The sequence below is a fragment of the Conger conger genome, chromosome 5 (genome assembly GCF_963514075.1).
Source record: "Conger conger chromosome 5, fConCon1.1, whole genome shotgun sequence".
Classification (NCBI taxonomy): Eukaryota; Metazoa; Chordata; class Actinopteri; order Anguilliformes; family Congridae; genus Conger; species Conger conger.
In genome coordinates, this window is record NC_083764.1 from 35,618,347 (window position 1) to 35,639,159 (window position 20,813).

The following is a 20,813-nucleotide window of genomic DNA, read 5'->3' on the forward strand; positions in this document are numbered from 1 at the left end:
TCAAAAAAATATTAATACACTATTTCCCAAAGTCCTCAACTGCTGGCCCATGATCTAGTTGCTCTCCCTCCATCGGCAAACTTTATTATGTGCCCATTCTCATTTTATTCGACATCTGTATGTGTTAAAAATGTAAAGGACCATTAATTTAGATGGATATATGAGTAGAAGGTACAGTGTAATGATTATTACAACAAATGCTTTGATTTACCATGATTATTACATTAAGTAATCACGAACCACTTCTGTGCTGTCCCCCTGCAGTAGACTGTACAGTAATTCTGTGTGCTATGCTGTCGTGACACCTGCAGATCTTGGCCAGCTTTACAAATGGATTCCACAGCCAGACTCCCAACCAGGGGACATCGCCATGCTTGGGTTCCAGGGAGGTCAACAAACGCATCGAGCATGCCATTGAGGTGCGCAGCAGCGAGCGAATGAGGAAGGAGCACATCACACCTGTCGCCCTGGTCTTCAAGGATACGCACATTGAGGAGAAGGTACAAGCACTGGAGTGTGAATCAACAGGTTACTTACAGTTACCCACATAAGTAGAGGAAAAGTGGGAGATTCTGTGTTGATGCGTAAATGTGTTGCTGTACACTTTGGCAGTATTTATGTATACAGTTTTTTAAATATATACATCCACACAGAAAGCCCCGCGATGCTAAAATATATTCAGTGGCGACATTGGCTCAGGTGGTAAGAGCAGTTGTCTGGGTGTGCTGGTTGGTGCCGTTGGTGGTTGAATCATTGTCTATGAATGGGTGAATGAGAAGCATCAATTGTACAGTGCTTTGGATAAAGGCGCTATATAATATTCTCTGTAAACTACATACAGTCCCCTCCAAAAGTATTGGAACAGCAAGGTTAATTTATTTGCTTTTGCTATACACTGAAGACAGGTCAAAAGGTGTACAGGAGATGACAGATCCAAATTTTAACTTTTATTTCCTGGTATTTCTATCTAGATTTATTTCTATCTACATATCACCTTTTGTATCAGACCACCCAATTTTTAGGTGAGCAAAAGTATTTGAACATGACAGGTGTTTCTTGTTGTTAAGATGTGTCCTGTTAGATTGATTGGTTAAACAATAAATAGTTCAGAATTTCTACTCTTGGTTTTTGCCTTGGGTTTTGCCTGTGAAGACTGCATTTGTGTTGGAAAAGATAAACTGACATGAAGACCAGAGGGCTGTCTTTGTGATAAAAGCAAGCCATTTTGAGGCTTAGAAAAGAAGTTCTGGAACAAAGTGTTATTGACTGATGAGACCAAGATGAACCTCTACCAAAGTGATGGAAAGGCCAAATTGTGGATGAAGAAGGGATTTGCTCATGATCCAAAACATAGAAGCTCATCTGTGAAGCACGGTGGAGGAAGTGTCATGGCTTGGGCTTGCATGACCGCTTCTGGAGTGGGCTCACTGATCTTTTTTGATGATGTAACTCATGATGGTAGCAGCAGGATGAATTCAGAAGTCATTCTGTCAACTTACGGAGAAATGCGTCCAGACTAATTGGGAGGAACTTCATCATGCAGCAGTACAATGACCAAAAACACACTGCCAACACAACAAAGGTCTTTAGGGAGAATAAGGTTTTAGACTGGCCAAATACTAACCACACCTGAAGAGGAGATTAAAGGGAAAAAACCACTGAAACAAACAACAACTGAAAGAGGCTGCTGTAAAAGCCTGTAAAAGCATCACAAAAGAAGAATGCAACAGTTTGGTGATGTCAATGTTTCGCAGGCTTGATGCAGTCATTGCAAGCAAGGGATATGCAAATAGTAAGTGTTATTTACTTTAATTTACTGAAATACTCTCTGTTCCAATACTTTTGCTCACCTAAAAATGGGGAGGTATGATACCAAAGGTGCTATGTTCAAAGTCATTTAACACATCTAGGTGTAAATACCAGGAAATAAAAGCTGAAAAGCTGAAATTCTGAACTCTTGTCTCGTGTTCATCTTATTTATCTCAACCTCAAATGTATTCAGTGTATTGCAAAAACAAAGGAATTTGCCTTTCTGTTCCAATACTTTTGGAGGGACTGTATAGCGTTAACGTAATTATTTAATATGTCGTTTTGCCGGACTGACTGCAAGAATGAAACATGCCAGCTGAACAAGATACTGAGGTTTTTCTATGCTCCAGTTCAAAATGGGAAGGGCCAGCCATAGCCTACTCAGTTCAGTTGCATGGCACTGAAGTCTGGAATACAGTGTCAAATTTCTATGAATAGCTTGCAATTATTTCGCGAGCTAACATTAATTGCCTAACTTTATATTTCCTTTCAGCAATGGTGAGCTACTGAACTTTTCTTCGGTGATGATGTCGTTAGCTTTTAGTAACAGACAGCAACAGACTATTTTTTCAATGAATACATTTGTTTCTAAACAAATACCCTGTCAATGAGTTATGAGGAAATAACTGCCCTTATCCCTTACGTGTGCCTATCAATTTTGGAGAATCACAGTGAGTTGGCAGCCAACTCAACAAACATGAATGCAAATATTATTTAGAGATAACTTACACTTAATATTATTTAGATTTTTTTATCAGGGGCAAGGCAGAGGTGTAGTAAGATTACAAATGACCCTTATTATACCTCTCTGTCCTTCACTCAGTTCTCACAGATGAGAGATGATATGTTCAAGTCCAATGTGGTCTGCTCCTTCATCGTGCTCCTCTTCCTCATGGCAGTGCAGGCTCTCATTCCAGCCCCCCAGTGAGTACCCCTTCAAAATCAGTAATGCAGAAGTATATGATTTGCTGACTTTTAAAGTGATCCACAATCAGCTCATTTACACAACTATGTCTTATTCTGTGGTTGACTGGCAATTGTATGTCCTGCTAGCCAAATTACTTTTTGCTGTAAAATGTTGCATTCTTGTGATATTTTGGTTCCATTAAACATACATTTGAAATAAGTGCAGTCTAGGCCTGTTTATCACCAGTCCCATTGCTATGGACGAGCCTGACTCAATGGGTCCTTTTATCGTGTAGCTTTAAAGTTGTGTAAAAAAAATATGTGTAAAAAAAATATGTGTAAAAATGTGTACAGAGTGAACAAAGTGTACACTGTACTGTACTTTCATGGAATCTCTGCTGTCACTTTATTTCTGAGAGTGTAAAGTAGAACTCTGGAGATGCTGCGCAGGGTAATGTTTAGTGCTCCTGGGTACTGCAATTATAAGGAGACGCTGTCTCTCCCCTCCACCAGGGTGCGCCCCATGGTGGTGCAGTTCTCTCTGTTCCTGCTGGCATATGCAGGCCTGCTGCTGGTCACACTGGCAGAGGAGTTCAAGCACTCTCCGCACGCCCTGCAGCAGCTCTGCTGTTGGATCCAGGAAACCAAGATCATCCGGAACCTTCTCACCCTTGCTGCCATTGCCCTCAACTTCGGCATGGCATCCTCTGACGTGGTGAGTCTGTGTCCTCACAGCCTGGAAAAGGTTTCTGCAAAAGGTCTAGCCCAGTGTCATGGCACACTTTTTGCAGAGCTACAATTACATTCTCACAGGCACACTTTGTTGCAGTTTTAAAATGAAATGTCCACTAGGTGTGGTAAAGAAGCTCAGACTTGAAATGTAACATTATAATAATTTTTTTTTTCATCCAGAACATCTCATTTTGTCAATCGTGACCTTGATATGCACTTTTTTGTATGTTGCTTTGAATAAAAGCATGTGTTAAATAAATTGTAATGCAATGTAATGAATTCCATAGTTTATTTCGTAAAACATACTAAGTAACCTACTACACACCTTGTCTTTTTCTGATTTAATTTTTTTTAATTAAACAATTCATACGTGGACAAAATTCAGACTCAGAGCTTTTATTAAAGGGTATTTTTATTCATTTTGGTTTCACCATCTAGTGATTACAGCACTTTTTATGTTATATATGTTGTCCCCCATTTGAATGTTTGAGACAAATTAACATAATGTCAAATAAGAGTCATGTTTTGTATTTAGTTGCATATCCTTTGCATGCCATGACTTCCTGATGTCTGTGACACATCAACACCATCAGATATTGGTCTGGATTGATATTATTTTCAGGTTGTCCTACAAGCGATAATAAAAGTCTTTGCATTTGAATGGATCTCTATGGGAATTGGGGGGTGGGACTAGAGTCAGCCGTAATTTATGCTGATACAGTATGGAACACATTTGTTGGCATCAAGCCATCAAGGGTCCAAGGTATTAAATGAGCCTCAAACCACTGTGCTGCTGTCAGATATTACAATAATTGTTTCTCCTGAATATTTTTTTCATTGAGTTCAACCGGAAAGATTTTCTGGAGAAACAATTATTGTAGTATCTACTGCATATCTGGCAGCAGCATGATACTTTGAGGCTTTATTTCCAATCTGTCCATGACCAGATTCCATCTGGTCTATAACTAGTTAATCCTGCATAGCATCCAAACTTTGGTCAAACACATAATTGTTTTGGATTCAAATATTTTGTGTGCTCCATTGTGTGCGCCAGGTGCAACTAAGCCAGCCAAGAGGTTCAGAAGGTTTGCTTTTTGAGTACTTCAATGGTTCCAATACACCAGGCAAGCTCAGTATTTGAATCCAAAACAGTTACTGTACATATTTGACCCAGGTCTGTTAGCATCTGCAGGTTTTTTAATGGGTGGAATTACCTTTAGTTCATGTCTGTTTCCATTATGTATGCTATGCATATGTATATATTTAGTATCTGTTGGGCTGTTAAACAACCAGATTGGTATTTATCTTGATGGACTAGCTGTGGTGTCATATGATGGAGGCTGAGGGTGGAGATGGGACAAACAAGACTGGGCAGAATCCCTCCAGTCACCTGCCTGTCAACATATGCACTGACCCTGAGGTAAGAGATAAGATCTTAAGTAACATCAATTCGAAGGTAGAATCTGTTAGGACGTCAAAGACGGGAGGAATTGATCATTTCAGTGAAACCAATTAGCTAAATGAATATTAGCATTTATTTGTAACCTTTTATTTGTCAGTGACATGACGTTGTAATGTCGCCGGTGAACTGATCACTGGCACTCTCACTCTCTCCCTTGGTCACTCTGTTTTGCCTGGGCAGTTCTTTGTTCTCAGCGGGGTGGTTGCCATGGTGACGTGCGCAGTGTTCCTCAGGCTGAGCTCCCTGTTGAAGCTGGCGGTGCTGCTGGTGGTCATCACAGTCTATACCTACCTCATTGAGGTAGCCTTTTACATGCTCTACCTCCAACAGCAGCAACTCAACCATGTACACAGGTATGGTGGAATAGAGCTGCCCCGGTTGACTTGCTGATTAGGCTTATTAGCTTACCCTGTTGTAAAATCCACCTATGACGGCTTGAAAATTGAGCTGGCGAAGCTGCTCATAAGCTGGTCTAGCTGTGTATGAGCTGGTTCAAAATGTAGCTTGAACTGGTCAAACCATCTCAAGCTGGGAGCTGGTCTGATCTGGTCAGCCTGCTACCAGCTGTTTCAAAACCTAGCTTGAGCTGGGTACGCTACTACGAGTCTAACAGGTTGGCACTATGATGTGAGATAACTAGGCCCAACTTCCATGGATGTGTTTTTCTAATAAGCCAACCTGCAGTTACTCCTACAGATGAATCATGTAAGTGACACTTAATTTGGTAGAGAGTGATTTAAACTGGGAAATTATCTTGTGGGGCATCCTTAAATCCCTCTACTCAACACTGTTCACAATTTTAACTCTTCCTCCCACACTCAGATCCCACTACCTCAGGAGAAAGGGCATCGCAGTTCTGCTGTTGGTCATGTTTGTAATAGCTGTGTTCTACAACAGTCGGCAGGTAAAACTCACTCCCTTTATCACAACACATGGCACACTGGTAGTGTTCTACACTAGTTATTATACTGAACACTTTGTTGTTCAGTCCCCAGCTGGGGCAATGTCATTGTACCCATGAGCAAGTACATACCCTGAGCTGCTTCACTAAGTATTCAGCTTACTGTACTACTACATTATACACTCATTATACACTTTATTAGGTATACCTATATACCAGCAGCAACTCAATACATAAAAGTGTGCAGATATGATGAAGAGGTTTAGTTGTTGTTCAGACCAAACATCAGAAGAACATGTGAAGAACTGTGATCCAAGTGACTTTGACTGTGGAATGATTTTTCGTGCCAGATGGGGTGATTTGCATATTACAGAAACTGCTTGATCTCCTGGGATTTTCATGCACAACAGTGTTTGTAAAGTTTACAGAGAATAAAAAACATCTTGTGAGCAGTAGTTCTGTAGGTGATGATTCCTTGTTAATGAGAGAGGTCAGAGGAGAATGGCCAGACTCGTTCAAGCTGACAGGAAGGAGACGGTAACTCAAATAACCATGCATTACCGTGGTATGCAGAAGAACAGGAAACTGGCTCACCAAAACTGGACAGTTGAAGATTGGAAAAATGTTGCCTGGTGTGACAAATCTTGATTTCTGCTGCTACATGCAGACAGTAAGTTTTGGTGTAAACAACTATCCATGGATCCATCCTGCCTTGTGTCACTGGTTCAGGCTGGTAGTGGTGGTGTAATGGTGTAATTGTCAAACATTAGACCCATTAATACAAATTGAGCATTGTTGTTGACCATGAGCTTCCTTTGTGGCCACAGTCTATCTTCTGATAGCTACTTCTAGCAGGACACCATGTCACCAAGCACACGTCATCTTAAGCCGGTTCCATGAACATGGCAATGAGTTCATTGTACTCCCATGGCCTCCTGAGTTTCAATCCAATATAACACCTTTGGGATGCGGTGGAAGAGGAAATTCGGAGCATGATTGTGCAGCCGACAAATCTGTGATGCTATTGTCAACATGGACCAGAATCTCCAAGGAATGTTTCCAGTCAAATCCATGCCACAAAGAATTCTGGGGGCAAATTGAGGTTCTACGCAGTAGTAGAAAGGAGTACTGTACCTAATAAACTGAGTTTATAATGCAAGCTCCCAAGTTGCTCTGAATAAGAATATCTGTAGATAGCCATTGTGTTCTTGCACCATACACTGAACCATTTTCACGTCATTAAAAAGCTCCAGTTTTTATTCTTTCATCAATTGTGGGAAGCGTCATTTAATACTGTAAAGGCCCATCCACACAAACAACAATAACTATAACAATAACTATATGTTGTTTTAAAAATCCTTCAAGTTCAATTGGATGGTGGAGTCCTCACCACAATGACAATAGTGACAGACAACATTGTTGGGATCACTTTCATAACAATTTTTTTCCAGCTGCATGAACAATAAAACACTGACAGCCAATCGAAATTCAACCAAATTTACAGGGCGCCACATGCAAAATGGCTGATGACATAACTGAGAGACTATTTACAGAACATTATCATCCATTCATTATTGTTATAGTTATAGTTATCATTCTTGGTGTGGCTGGGCCTTTACCCTGTGTCACCTTCCTCTCAGCTGGAGGCAACAGCAAGACTGGACTTCCTGTGGCGGATGCAGGCACGGCAGGAAGTGGAGGACATGAAGGAGCTCCGGGAACACAACGAGTGCCTGCTGCACAACATCCTGCCCTCCCATGTGGTACAGCACTTCCTGGAGAGAAACCGACATGACGAGGTACTGTAAACACTGCTCACCGTTCATCAGCATTCATACTATGCACATGCAAACCAGACCTGGGTCAAATACCTCATTGTTTTGGATTCAAATACTTTTATATGCTTTACTGAGCTTTTCTCAAAAAAATACTCTCAAAAGGTCCAAATCTTCTGGTCCACTTGGTTGGTTCAATTACACCAGGAAAGCACAGAAAAGTACTGTATTTGAATCCAAAACAATTACGTATTTGACCCAGGTCTGATGCAAAAACACACAAATAAGTAAGTATGTGTTGGTAATAATGAACATTAATCTGACATAGCAGCAGCAATTAGTATGCTGCAATTAGCTATTAGGAACTTTAGGAACTAGAAAAATGCATAGATAGGCATCCTGACTCATATCATGGAGTTTGCCAATGCTTTGCAATACAGTAGTGTGCAGTGATGATTATACACCACCACATTTTTCTAAAAGGGGTCCTAATATATTCATTCATTCATTGATTCATTATCCTAACCCACTTATCCTGAACAGGGTCGCAGGGGGGCTGGAGCCTATCCCAGCATACATTGGGCAAAAGGCAGGAATACACCCTGGACAGGTCACCAGTCCATTGCAGGGCACACACCATTCACTCACACACTCATACCTATGGCCAATTTAGACTCTCCAATCAGTCTAACCTGCATGTCATTGGACTGTGGGAGGAAACCTACACAGACAGGGGGAGAACAAGCCAATTCCACACAGAGAGGTCCCGGCCAACGGGGATTCGAACCCTGGGCCTCCTTGCTGTGAGGCGGCAGTGCTACCCACTGCACCATCTGTGCCGCCCTCCTAATATATTACTTATAAAAAATTTTTTGGTGAAAATGTATTGAACAATACTATTGTTGGCAATGAGAACAAAAAACTATATCCCACAATTACATTGGGGTAAAAGTATGGGTAATAAACAGAACACTGAAAACATCATTTTTTTAGAAAAAAGAATTACATTTTATTTTTTTTACTTTTACATAGCATGAATGCATGTTTGAAGCCTCATTCAATGATTGTTGATGCTAAACAATTTGTTTAAACTGGTTTGAAGCAACATTATTGTGCCAAATTACTTCTGATGGTCAGTTGTTCCAGTATTTAAGGTAACACGAACTTTGAGCAGTGTCACAGTGTTAAACACGATGGCACGACGGAAGGAGCTCTCTGAGACTGTTCATAGCTGCATTGTAGCCTTACAAGATGTCACTTGATCAAAATAATCATCTGGTAACATAAAAGTTATAATTTGGCCCGTTCAAAGTCCAGACCTTAATCCGATTGAGCAAATCGATACCAAAATGTAAAAATCTGTTGTAACATCGAAAGAATCTCTTTGGAATGAAGTTCAAATCATATGGAATGGTTTAACGGAATCTGTTTACTTATTTTTTTCTACATGTACCAATATTACATGAAATAAATACTTGAACAGTACTTGGTTTCTGATTTATCTTCATTGTGTTAAGTGTATAATCATCATTGCACACTACTGTACATAGCTTTCTTTTCTTCTGAATCCTCGAAAGGACCTGTACTCCCAGTCCTATGACGAGGTGGGGGTGATGTTCGCCTCGATCCCTGGGTTCACCGACTACTACGAACAGAAAGAGATCAAGCATGAAGGGGTGGAGTGCTTAAGACTACTGAATGAGATTATTGCAGACTTTGATGAGGTGAGCGAGAAAGTCAGGTTTCACATACCTTTCTCCCCCAACATTAAACTCTGCATATCTTGTGCTTTTGCACCATGCATATATAGCATTTCAGTTTAACAATTTTTTAGTTTTTATTATGAATACAGCATTGAGCACTACACATGGCAGCTCAATGAGGTTATCGTGATCTCTGTTGCTTGATGTTGGCATGCCTACTCTTGCTTATAACTCATAAAAAGGATGATAATATTGGTTATGCCTGTGAATGAGACCTCTTTCTGTTTGCTTTAGCTGCTGGAGGAGTCCTACTTTAACGACATTGAAAAAATCAAAACTATTGGCAGCTGTTACATGGCGGCTTCTGGTCTGTCACCTGATAGGAAGGTAACTACCTGCTGACATTAAATTACATGTTATACTTCTTAGCTGGTGTAGCTGGAGGCATTTACTTTACGAAGCAAATTGTGTTGCTTTGTCCTTCACTGTGTGTTGGTACATCACTTTCTAGAAGGAACCATTAAAAATGCACTTGTGTATTAGTGATCACCCCAACACCTGGTTCCTCCCCCTCCCAATTTCCACAGGCTCATGCTCGAGACGAATGGCATCACCTCTGTGAGCTGGTCCTATTTGCCCTTGCCATGCAGGAGACCCTGAAAGAATTCAATAAACGCTCTTCTAATAACTTCCAGCTGCGTGTTGGTAAGCCACTCTAAAACGGACCTGGGTCAAATACCTTTCTGTGCTCAGTTGACTTTGCCTGGTGCAACTCAGTCAGCCGAGAGGACCAGAAGGTAGGGTTTGCACTTTTTATAGGTTCCAATACACCAGACAATGTAGAAACGTAATTGAATCCACGTTACTCCAAAATGCATTTGAGTCTCAATATTTCCCACAATCGATGGCATGCAGTAGACAGCTAATCTTCCTAAATTAAATTTCCTCTGCGCATCTGAGCATTTATGTGACAGCCATAGGCATGGGTTTTCCAACACAACTCAACCCTCTCATCCCAGTGTGTATGCTGTTTTTTGTTCTAGGCATAATTGTAACTTCTGAAGGGCTAATGAGCTGTTAATCTTAATGACACACAATTATCTATATTGAATACTTTACTCAAATAGGATTTAACATCCCAAGACTCCCAATCTTTTATCACCAAGAGCAACAAAATTGTTAAATGTTCCAGTATACACTACAAACAAAGTAATGCGTATTTGTCAATTCAATAAATTGCAGACAGGTGAAATCAGTGAGGCCCTACCTTCTGAATGTGTGGCCACCAGGTCACTGACATTGAAGGATTGTCCTCAGCACCTCTTCTGAATAAAGGGTTAAAACAAAAGCAAATGGCAACAAGCTGAACCTGCATTGCATTAAAGTAAATCTTGAGGAAAAAGAGGAAGAACAAAAACATACATTATATTTTCATCAACCATAACTAACCAAGAGATTGACAGTGACAACAGTGGCTCCCAAGGAACCCCTACCATAGAGAAAACCGCTGGTCGTTTTTTTTGTTGTTTGTTATTGTGAGGACTGTTACAATTAAATATACTATAGATGCTGAGGAACCAAATATGATCATTCGACAACATAAGAAATGAGTACATTCACGTTGTGGCTGAAATGAATTGTGGATGCTTATTCTATTCTACGGCTGTGCTTATCTCTCCTCCTCCCCCTGGCATGACTTGACAGGGATTGCCCACGGGCCAGTGGTGGCCGGAGTGATAGGGGCCACCAAGCCGCAGTATGACATCTGGGGGATGACGGTGAACCTGGCGAGCCGCATGGACAGCACGGGGGTGAGCAGGCGCATCCAGGTGCCTGAGGCCACCAAGCAGATCCTGGCCAACTGGGGCTTCGTCCTGGAGCTGCGAGGCGAGATCTTCATCAAGGGTGTCAGTGAGCAGCAGGGCATGATACGCACCTACTTTATCAGCAGCAGCCGTGCCCAGAAGGCCTACCGCCCCACGGTGGACAGGAGCTCCACCAGAGGGGGGCGCACCACGCTGGCAGGCGTGGTGTTCGGGCTGCTGCAGGCTCGCCACAGAGAGAAGCTGAGAGAAGCCAACGGGGGATACCTCCTCTCCCCACAGAACAATCAGAGAACCCTAGAGAGCTCCACCAACGGATTGCTCCGGGACAGCTCAACAACAATCCTCTGAACGTGCACTCGGAGATGTACGTCTTCTTCGCCTTTCAGACATCGCCACGCCACTACCTCTGTAGTTTCTTATAGATATACACTCGGACCTTTCTGTCTGCCTCCATCTGGAGATCTTCATGCCAAGGAACTCAAAATTCCTCTTCAATAAATGTACTGTTTTCAGGAGAATTTGAATTATGTGGACTCTTAGATAAACATCATAGAATTGAACTTCATTATTTGCATATTTGTTTGTTTTATAAAATGCATTGATGACTGTTAAGATCCTCTTCTGGAGGAATAAAGGGAAAATAGCCAAAAATGTACACAATATGAAAGTTTCAGCCAACTTCTCGTTTCTCAAAGCCACATTCTTCATATTAGAGTATAAATCATTTTGAGTAATGTATTATAAGTGCTATATAGTGTAATTGTAAAGTGTGTGATGTTCATTTTAATTTTGGAAAAATAGTGTGTGTTGAGTATGGAAAAAGTGAATCCAGATGATTAAAACTTGTCCTCTCAGCTAAATGTGTACTTTTCCCAATATTTGGAAAAAATGTAAGCACCGCTCAAAAGCAGAGTAATAATTATTTATTATGGTGGAAATAAATGAAAAGATGAGTTGCCAAGGAAATAAATTCACACGTTGTTGGCCAAATGAATGGCTACAGAGGGCAGATGATCTCATACTGAGCCTGGGATTGAGACTAATTCTTCTGGTTGATTCTCAGTCTCAAAACAGCTAGCACTTTAAACCAGTTTCAACAGTCTTACTTTGTAGTTCCACATATTGATATGAAAATATTAGAGGAGTTTCTGTGGTGGTGGGGCCCAATGAGAGATCTTTTCACATAGCACCATTAATTTCAACAGCGTTTTCACTAATAAGATTAGTTCACTACCACAATCCATTGACCCATTTTGGTCATGCTATACTGGTAGCACTTTGTCTCTCCTCTTAAAACTGTTTGAGATACTGACATATACAGTGGGGCAAAAAAAGTATTTAGTCAGCCACCAATTGTGCAAGTTCTCCCACTTAAAAAGATGAGAGAGGCCTGTAATTTTCATCATAGGTACACTTCAACTATGAGAGACAGAATGGGGGGAAAGAATCCAGGAAATCACATTGTAGGATTTTTAATGAATTAATTGGTAAATTCCTCTGTAAAATAAGTATTTGGTCACCTACAAACAAGCAAGATTTCTGGCTCTCACAGACCTGTAACTTCTTCTTGAAGAGGCTCCTCTGTCCTCCACTCGTTACCTGTATTAATGGCACCTGTTTGAACTCGTTATCAGTATAAAAGACACCTGTCCACAACCTCAAACAGTCACACTCCAAACTCCACTATGGCCAAGACCAAAGAGCTGTCAAAGGACACCAGAAACAAAATTGTAGACCTGCACCAGGCTGGGAAGCCTGAATCTGCAATAGGTAAGCAGCTTGGTGTGAACTGTGGGAGCAATTATTAGAAAATGGAAGACATACAAGACCACTGATAATCTCCCTCGATCTGGGGCTCCACGCTAGATCTCACCCCGTGGGGTCAAAATGATCACAAGAACGGTGAGCAAAAATCCCAGAACCACACGGGGGGACCTAGTGAATGACCTGCAGAGAGCTGGGACCAAAGTAACAAAGGCTACCATCAGTAACACACTACGCCGCCAGGGACTCAAATCCTGCAGTGCCAGACGTGTCCCTCTGCTTAAGCCAGTACATGTCCAGGCCCGTCTGAAGTTTGCTAGAGAGCATTTGGATGATCCAGAAGAGGATTGGGAGAATGTCATATGGTCAGATGAAACCAAAATAGAACTTTTTGGTAAAAACCCAACTTGTCGTGTTTGGAGGAGAAAGAATGCTGAGTTGCATCCAAAGAACACCATACCTACTGTGAAGCATGGGGGTGGAAACATCATGCTTTGGGGCTGTTTTTCTGCAAAGGGACCAGGACGACTGATCCGTGTAAAGGAAAGAATGAATGGGGCCATGTATCGTGAGATTTTGAGTGAAAACCTCCTTCCATCAGCAAGGGCATTGAAGATGAATCGTGGCTGGGTCTTTCAGCATGACAATGATCCCAAACACACCGCCCGGGCAACGAAGGAGTGGCTTCGTAAGAAGCATTTTAAGGTCCTGGAGTGGCCTAGCCAGTCTCCAGATCTCAACCCCATAGAAAATCTTTGGAGGGAGTTGAAAGTCCGTGTTGCCCAGCGACAGCCCCAAAACATCACTGCTCTAGAGGAGATCTGCATGGAGGAATGGGCCAAAATACCAGCAACAGTGTGTGAAAACCTAGTGAAGACTTACAGAAAACGTTTGACCTCTGTCATTGCCAACAAAGGGTATATAACAAAATATTGAGATTAACTTTTGTTATTGACCAAATACTTATTTTCCACCATAATTTGCAAATAAATTCTTAAAAAATCAGCCAATGTGATTTTCTGGGGGTTTTTTTTCTCATTTTGTCTCTCATAGTTGAGGTATACCTATGATGAAAATTACAGGCCTCTCATCTTTTTAAGTGGGAGAACTTGCACAATTGGTGGCTGACTAAATACTTTTTTGCCCCACTGTAGTAGTGTGCAAAAAGCTTTTTACAATTAATATTTAAGTGAACCTGACCTCTAAATGGTACAATGTTAAACGCATTTCTTCAAATTTTAAAGCAAGATTACTTTTAAATGTTCAACAGATTCAAAATAATAAAATAAAAAAATAAAAGGCTCCTGTGCAAAAGTTTGTGAACCCAAGCTTTATAACTATAATAGCTTGTAAACGCTCCCTGTAGCCAGCTAATTCAATTCTTGTTTTTTGGATCTTTCTCGAGCCATTCTATCTGAAATCTTTGTTGGTCTTCCAGATCATGCCTTGACTTCAACTGTTCCATTTATCTTCCATTTTCTAATAATATTTCTGACAGTGGAAAAAGGTAGTTTGAAACATTGAAAGAGTTTTTGTAGCCTTCTCCTTCTTGGTGGAAATTAACCATCTTCATTCAAAAATTCTTGGACAACTGTTAGAGGAACCCATGGTTGTTAACACCAGACAGAATAGCCACTGCTGTGGGATACTTTAGAAAGCATGGAGTTACTTCAGAATAAAAAGTTCAGCCCTGGAATTATACTCACCTGACTCATTGAAGCCTTAACGAGTAAATCACCTGGGTCTGGGCCTTAGTAGTAATTTCTTGAAAAAGTAACAAAGAATAATCCAAAAGGGTTCCCAAACTTTTGCACAGGGCCCTTTTCCTTTTTTTTATTATTTTTAATTTTTTTGAAAATAAAAAGCAGTCTTGCTTTAAAATTTGGAGAAAGGTCTCATATTTAGTTCAGGTTTGCTTTTGATCACATACAGATTCATGGTAATGGAAATTTAAACCAGGGGTGCCTACATTTTTGCACCCCACTCTACATGATTATCAATCTGTTCTTTGGACACTCCTCTTCAAGAAATACATTAACTAATCAATTCATGGCAACGATTGGCTTGTTCACTTGGAAAATTTTCAAGTAACTACCAGAGAGGTATAAAAACAGTGCCCTAATAAGAGTAAGACAACCAACTTTACAATGCACCATTTCCAATGACCAATCCCTAAGAAATGTAGTATAGACTGGTCACAACCTCAAAATGTATCTCCATATTTTATAGGTACATCTAGAAAGGTTTTCTAATGTTATTTGGGCTTCAAGCAAAGACATTAAACTGTTCCTATAGTCTCCAAAAACGGACTAAATATTTCATATAAATGTTAGATAAAATATGGTGGTCAAGTTTTCTTCAATTTTGAATCATATAAAGTATATTACATAACATATTCCAGACTACGGTTTGTGTCACCTTGAACTTTATTCTCAGCTCACTGGCCTGACTATAAGCAATGGAGAATCACACATAATTAAAATAATATTGTCAAATCTTTTCCTGAAAAGATATATTTTTAAAATGTCTGACAGTACACATTTGTTACCAATCATATGTCAATGCAAGCATTAGGATCTATTTATCCAGTGTGATTTTTGGTAAGAAGATAGGCTAGACTAGAGGATTCTGGAGTTTCTGTTCTATATATATATAATTCATATATAATATAGCATTGGAAATATTGAAACTTTTAATACTCTTTTTGTTTTTCAGAACTGCACCATTCTCATTGGCAATATCAGTAATTACAACAATTAGGGTAGTGATATACTAAGAGAAGACTATCTTTGGCGCCAGATGGTGTTTGGCCTGCAACCATGAGAAGACTACTAATTCATCTCTATTTCTCAGCCAGCGTTAGCCAAAGGTAGCACAAAATATTTTGGTAAAGGCAGAGTCTTTCATAAATTCAACCATATATCATGAATGCATGTTTTTACACAGTTTTTCTTATTTTCTTAAGATAGGGTTAAGTGTCCAAAGGGGATCATTTTCATTATCAAAAAATGTACCATTTATTAGGCCTATTGAAGGGCTTGAATGGATCTATATCAAACCTAGAATTTCATGTCAAGAAAATATCCCTGATACGTGTTCCCTCATGTTTCATTGCACTCACCTGATCCTCATTGTGTCTCATTACCTGTGTATATAGCCTGTAAATGTTAGTTGCCAGATTGTCTAGTGCCTTGCCCGTTTCCTTGCCCACTTCACCGCTGATCAGCCTATGGTCCTCCACCATTCTCCTCTGAACCCCATCTCTGTTCTTACCTTCCCTCTCAGACTGATCTCCTGGTTATGACCCTCGCCTGTGTTTGACTTTCTTGACTGCTCGCCTACCCCTTCACAATGACCTGCTTATCCTGTGTTCCTGTTTGCTGGCTTCTGAACCTGGACAGTCTGACCTGGTTAATAAAGATCCCTTTTATCTGTTCGAATTCTGTGCTTGGTTCCAGTTATTCTGTCTGTGACATCACTGCAAATGTTTCTTTCACTGCATTTCATTATTCGGTTTAGCAGTGAAGATCTTTCGCTATAATTGCTTTTCTATATGAATCATTATGCTATGATATACATACAGTACTGTGCAAAAGTCTTAGGCACCTGTATAACATTCTGTACAGATAAGATTCTTTCAAAAATAATTCAATGAAAGGTCCTTCATAAACATACTATACATTCACATTTACATTAAAAAACTGAATTAAATCAATATTTTTTGTGACCACCCTTCGCCGTTAAAACTGCTTCACTTCTCTGAAGTGAAGCAGTCCTGCAGTTCTATAAGACAATCAGCAGGGATGTTGTTCCAAGCATGTTTGAGAACTTTCCACAATTCTTCTGCAGACAATTGCTTACAGTAATATGTTACTTTTTAAATTAAATACAAAAATGTCTCTGTAAAATTAAATCTTTTGGAAAATGAATAATTGGAAATCTCAAATGTGTTCTTTTATACTAACACACACAAAAAAATAAACATATATATATATAAAATAAAGTCTAGGGTGCCTAAGACTTCTGCACAGTACTGTATGTATATTTAGTTTACATATTTCATTATATGGATATATATATATTATCAGTGGCATATGCCATTTTTGATCCTGAACTTGTACTGCCACCTGGTGGTTCTTTTTTTTCTCAAGCCCATCGGTAGGATGGAAGTATCATCTGATGTGCCTCAAAGTACAGTAGGCTCAGTCCTACGGTAGTATGTATTTGGACAGTCCATTTAAACTGAAAAACACACATCCACTACATTTCTCATTTTTATTTTAAAACTTGCACGAATGTCTAAACTTCTTTGTGCCATGCATCATGCATTTTTGTCACTGTTCTTTGGTTTTGTTGGTGGGTTACGCCATACGGTACAAGCCACCACTCACTTGATCATGTTTCCTGTCCTTTGCTATTGTGAGACATATTCCTAAGGAATTCCAGTAGAATTCTAGTACACTGACATAGGTAAAACTGGCACAATCCTCATTCACCAGTTCTCTCCTCCATCCTGGTCATACTTTATGTCAAAAACGGTAGTCTACTTTCATTGTAGGCTACTCGTTACCAACAGTTAAGTTCACTCCCACGGCTAATTTTTATATAACATAATCAATTTTTTCCTCAATTAATAGTATTACCCATTTGTCATTTCATATTAATGTCATAGGTTACTTCTATTTCTATACCCTGTTTGGTTGACCAGACTTTTTTTTAGGTTCAGACCTCTGAGGTTCTACTTGTAGATGACATCCCTAGGCTTTGGCTTGCAACTTTCTTTATCACACTTTTAATTTTCTGATTAAAAGTGGGCTATTTTGATGACTGAAATCCTATCCAAAAACGTTTCCAAATACTGGGCCTTAGGCTGAGAAAAGGTCTATGCAGAGAACAGCCTCATACTCATTCATGCACAGGTGTGCCCGAAGCGAGTGCACATACTGTGACATAAAACCATTCAGGGACAAAGAGCCAGGAGTGTCGTGCAGGACAGGACAGCCCCTCAGGGCTTCCTCCATATTGCCGACGATGTCAAGCTATATGGCGGCGACCAGAGTACAAAGAGGCAGGATGGTGGCAGGCTCTTTGTTCACTTGGGCAGTGAACAGATGGGAGAATGTGTTAGGTTAGGTTAGGCTGGTAGGTCACAGTGAAATTGAAGCGGAGACCACCGTGCCTGGCAGGGATTAAATCTTTTGGCCCACCTCAGGTACTCCAGGTTGCAGTGGTCAGTCCGTACAACAAAAGGAATGTCAGCCCCTTCCAGCAGATGGCGCCATTCTTCGACTGCCAACTTAACTGTGAGCAGTTCCCGGTCGCCGATGCAGTAATTCCTCTCCGTGGGTGAGAAGCAATGAGAGAAGAAGGCACAGGAATGGACCTTATTGTCAAGGGATCTTGAGTTCCAAGAAAGTGGTGTTGGCGGCAGGGGTCCAGCAAAAGGTGACTTTGCTGGAGGTAAGAGCAGACAGGGGAACAGCGACAGAACTGTAGTTCCTCATGAACCTCCAGTAGAAATTGACGATGACTAAGAAGTGATGAAGCTCCTTGCGGTTGGTGGGAGGAGGCCAATTTGCTACCGACTAGTCTTTTCAGGGTCTATTTCAATCTGCCCCCTGGAGTCGTCAAAGCCGAGGATCTGGATGGAGGCTTGGTGGAACTGACACTTCTCGGCTTTGACAAACAGGCGGTTCTCCAGGAGGTGGCGGAGCACTTGGCAGACGTGGCTGACGTGTTCCTCCAGAGTGGCAGAAAAGATGAGGATGTCATCAAGGAACACAAACACAAACTTGGAGATCATGTCCTGTAGGACATCGTTGATCAAGTCCTGGAACATGGCTGGAGCGTTGGTGAGCCCGAAAGGCATTGTGAGGTACTCATAGTGGCCACAGGGTATAAAAATCAGTACTGAAGGCCGTCTTCCACTCATCTCCTTCATGGATGTGGACTCCGGCAGGAGAAGAGGAGGGATGGATCAGACCGGCAACCAGGGAGTCACCGATGTACTTCTCCATTGAGAAGGTCTCAGGGACAGACAGGGAGAAGAGATGACCTCTAGGGGGAATGGTGCCAGGAAGCAGTTGAATGGCACAGTCATATGAACAGTTAGGGGGCAGAGAGCAGGTCTGGGTTTTACTGAACACCTGTCCAACATCATGGTAGACAGGCGGGACGGAGGATAGGTCAGGAGGGGTTTCAGGTACAGCAGGACAGGAATCAGGCTGACTGGAGGCAGACAGGAGACAGGACTGGTGACAGTAGAGGCTCCAGCCCGTGATGGTTTCCCAGACCCAGTCCACTTGGGGATTATGCTGGAGGAGCCAGGGTCTGCCCAGAACCACAGGAACTAGGGTTGAAGGTAATCTCCTCCTGGTGGTTGCGGGAGATCTGCAGCAGAACAGGGGAGGTGATAGTGTTGACTGCGGCCAAGGGGGCGCCAGTGAGTGCGTTTGGTGTGGAGGGCTTGAGAGAGTGTGGAGGTGGGGATTCCTAGCTGTCTTTCAGCGGACAGGTATTGATGCAGTGACCAGGTCCACCACAGTACAGGCAGAGGTGCTCCAGCATCCGCCTCTCTTTCTCTTGTGGTGAGAGTCGGGTTCGCCCCACCTGCATGGGCTCGGGTTCCGGTGCAGGAGGGCCTCTAGGGGGTGGATGACTGGAACAGGGGACTGGAGGTGGCTGGAGGAGGTCAGGTTTTCCAGCATGCCATTACCTCAGCCGAGTGTCCACTGGATGGTCAAGTCAATGAGGGTGTCGAGGGAGGTTGGCAGCTCGCAGGTAGTCAGGTGGTCGAAAATTTGTTTGATAGCCCATTCTGGAATGTCGCACAGAGCTCAGTGTCACCCCAATCTGCTGATGCCACCAGGGTCCAGAACTCAATAGAGTAGTCAGAGACGGAGTGTGAACCCTGTCGGATGTGGAACAGTTCACATGAGGTGGCTGATCCAGAAATTGCTTGGTCAAACACCCTCTTCATAGCTGAGAAGAAAAGGGCGAATTTGTAGCACTCGGGGGCACCAGAGTCCCAGAAGGCAGTTCCCCACTCATGGGCTCAGCCGGACAGGAGAGTGATGATGTATGCCACCCTGGAATGTTCGGTGGGGAATTCGAAGATGAGCGAACACTGGGACAGGAATGAGGCACAGTAGTGGGTTTCACCATTGTAGTGCTCTGGAAGTGGTAGACAAGGTTCAGGATGAAACCAGACCAGATCAGGAGCAGGAACAGACAAGGGCGGCAGGGCTTGAGCGTTGGTCAAGGAGCTAACCAAGGCGGCCACCTGGTGGGTGAGGTGAGCCATGTCTTGGTTCAAAACGCAGAGTTCAGTCTCGTGCACTCCGATGCGTTGTCCTTGCAGTCTCAAAACCTCCAGGGTTTGGATTGGGTTCGCTGGGACCATACTGGCCAGATTGTTCTGTCATGTTCCAGAAGGCTAGACCCAGTAGTGAGACCACAGAAGTGAGTTCAAAGTTTTTATTATCTAGTTGGCAGAGTATACAGGCGTAGGTCGATAGCCAGCAAACAGCAGAGAATAGGCAGTTTGTCAATGATAGTCCAGACAATGGGTCGGAACCCCAGTAAACAGATATGTCAGGGATAATCCAATACGAAGTCGAAGTCATAGGCACAGGATCGACAACAAATGAGCAAGCCAAAAACAGAATCCAGAAACAAAAGTCGATAAGCCAAAACGGGTCGAGAAACTATGGGTCAAAACAAAACAGAAGGATAAAGCAAGAGGTGGATGCAATCTGGCCATGAAAGACAGAAACAAAGGGGTTTAAATACATATAACTAACTAGAATCAGAACTAGACACAAGTGGAAACAGTGGCATTAGAGAGGAAGGAAGTACATATTAGGATTGGAAAGGTGGAGACATAACAGAAGACAGATGAAAGGAATGAACGAAAGGAACAACCAGGAAACAGAC

The 20,813-nt window shown here is 41.8% G+C and overlaps 1 protein-coding gene across 1 annotated transcript in view; it reads left to right on the forward strand.

Annotated features, from left to right (window-relative positions):
* Positions 1-11,880, forward strand: part of LOC133128458 (adenylate cyclase type 8-like) — a 28,157-nt gene extending 16,277 nt beyond the window's left edge. Inside the window, exons 8-18 of the mRNA XM_061241988.1 lie at positions 312-500; positions 2,633-2,733; positions 3,229-3,430; positions 4,766-4,867; positions 5,090-5,262; positions 5,732-5,813; positions 7,451-7,609; positions 9,163-9,309; positions 9,583-9,675; positions 9,876-9,993; positions 10,993-11,880. Coding sequence (XP_061097972.1) covers positions 312-500; positions 2,633-2,733; positions 3,229-3,430; positions 4,766-4,867; positions 5,090-5,262; positions 5,732-5,813; positions 7,451-7,609; positions 9,163-9,309; positions 9,583-9,675; positions 9,876-9,993; positions 10,993-11,462 — 1,836 coding nt within the window. The 3' untranslated portion in view covers positions 11,463-11,880. The remainder of the gene's footprint in view (positions 1-311; positions 501-2,632; positions 2,734-3,228; positions 3,431-4,765; positions 4,868-5,089; positions 5,263-5,731; positions 5,814-7,450; positions 7,610-9,162; positions 9,310-9,582; positions 9,676-9,875; positions 9,994-10,992) is intronic.
* Positions 11,881-20,813: the final 8,933 nt, after the last annotated feature.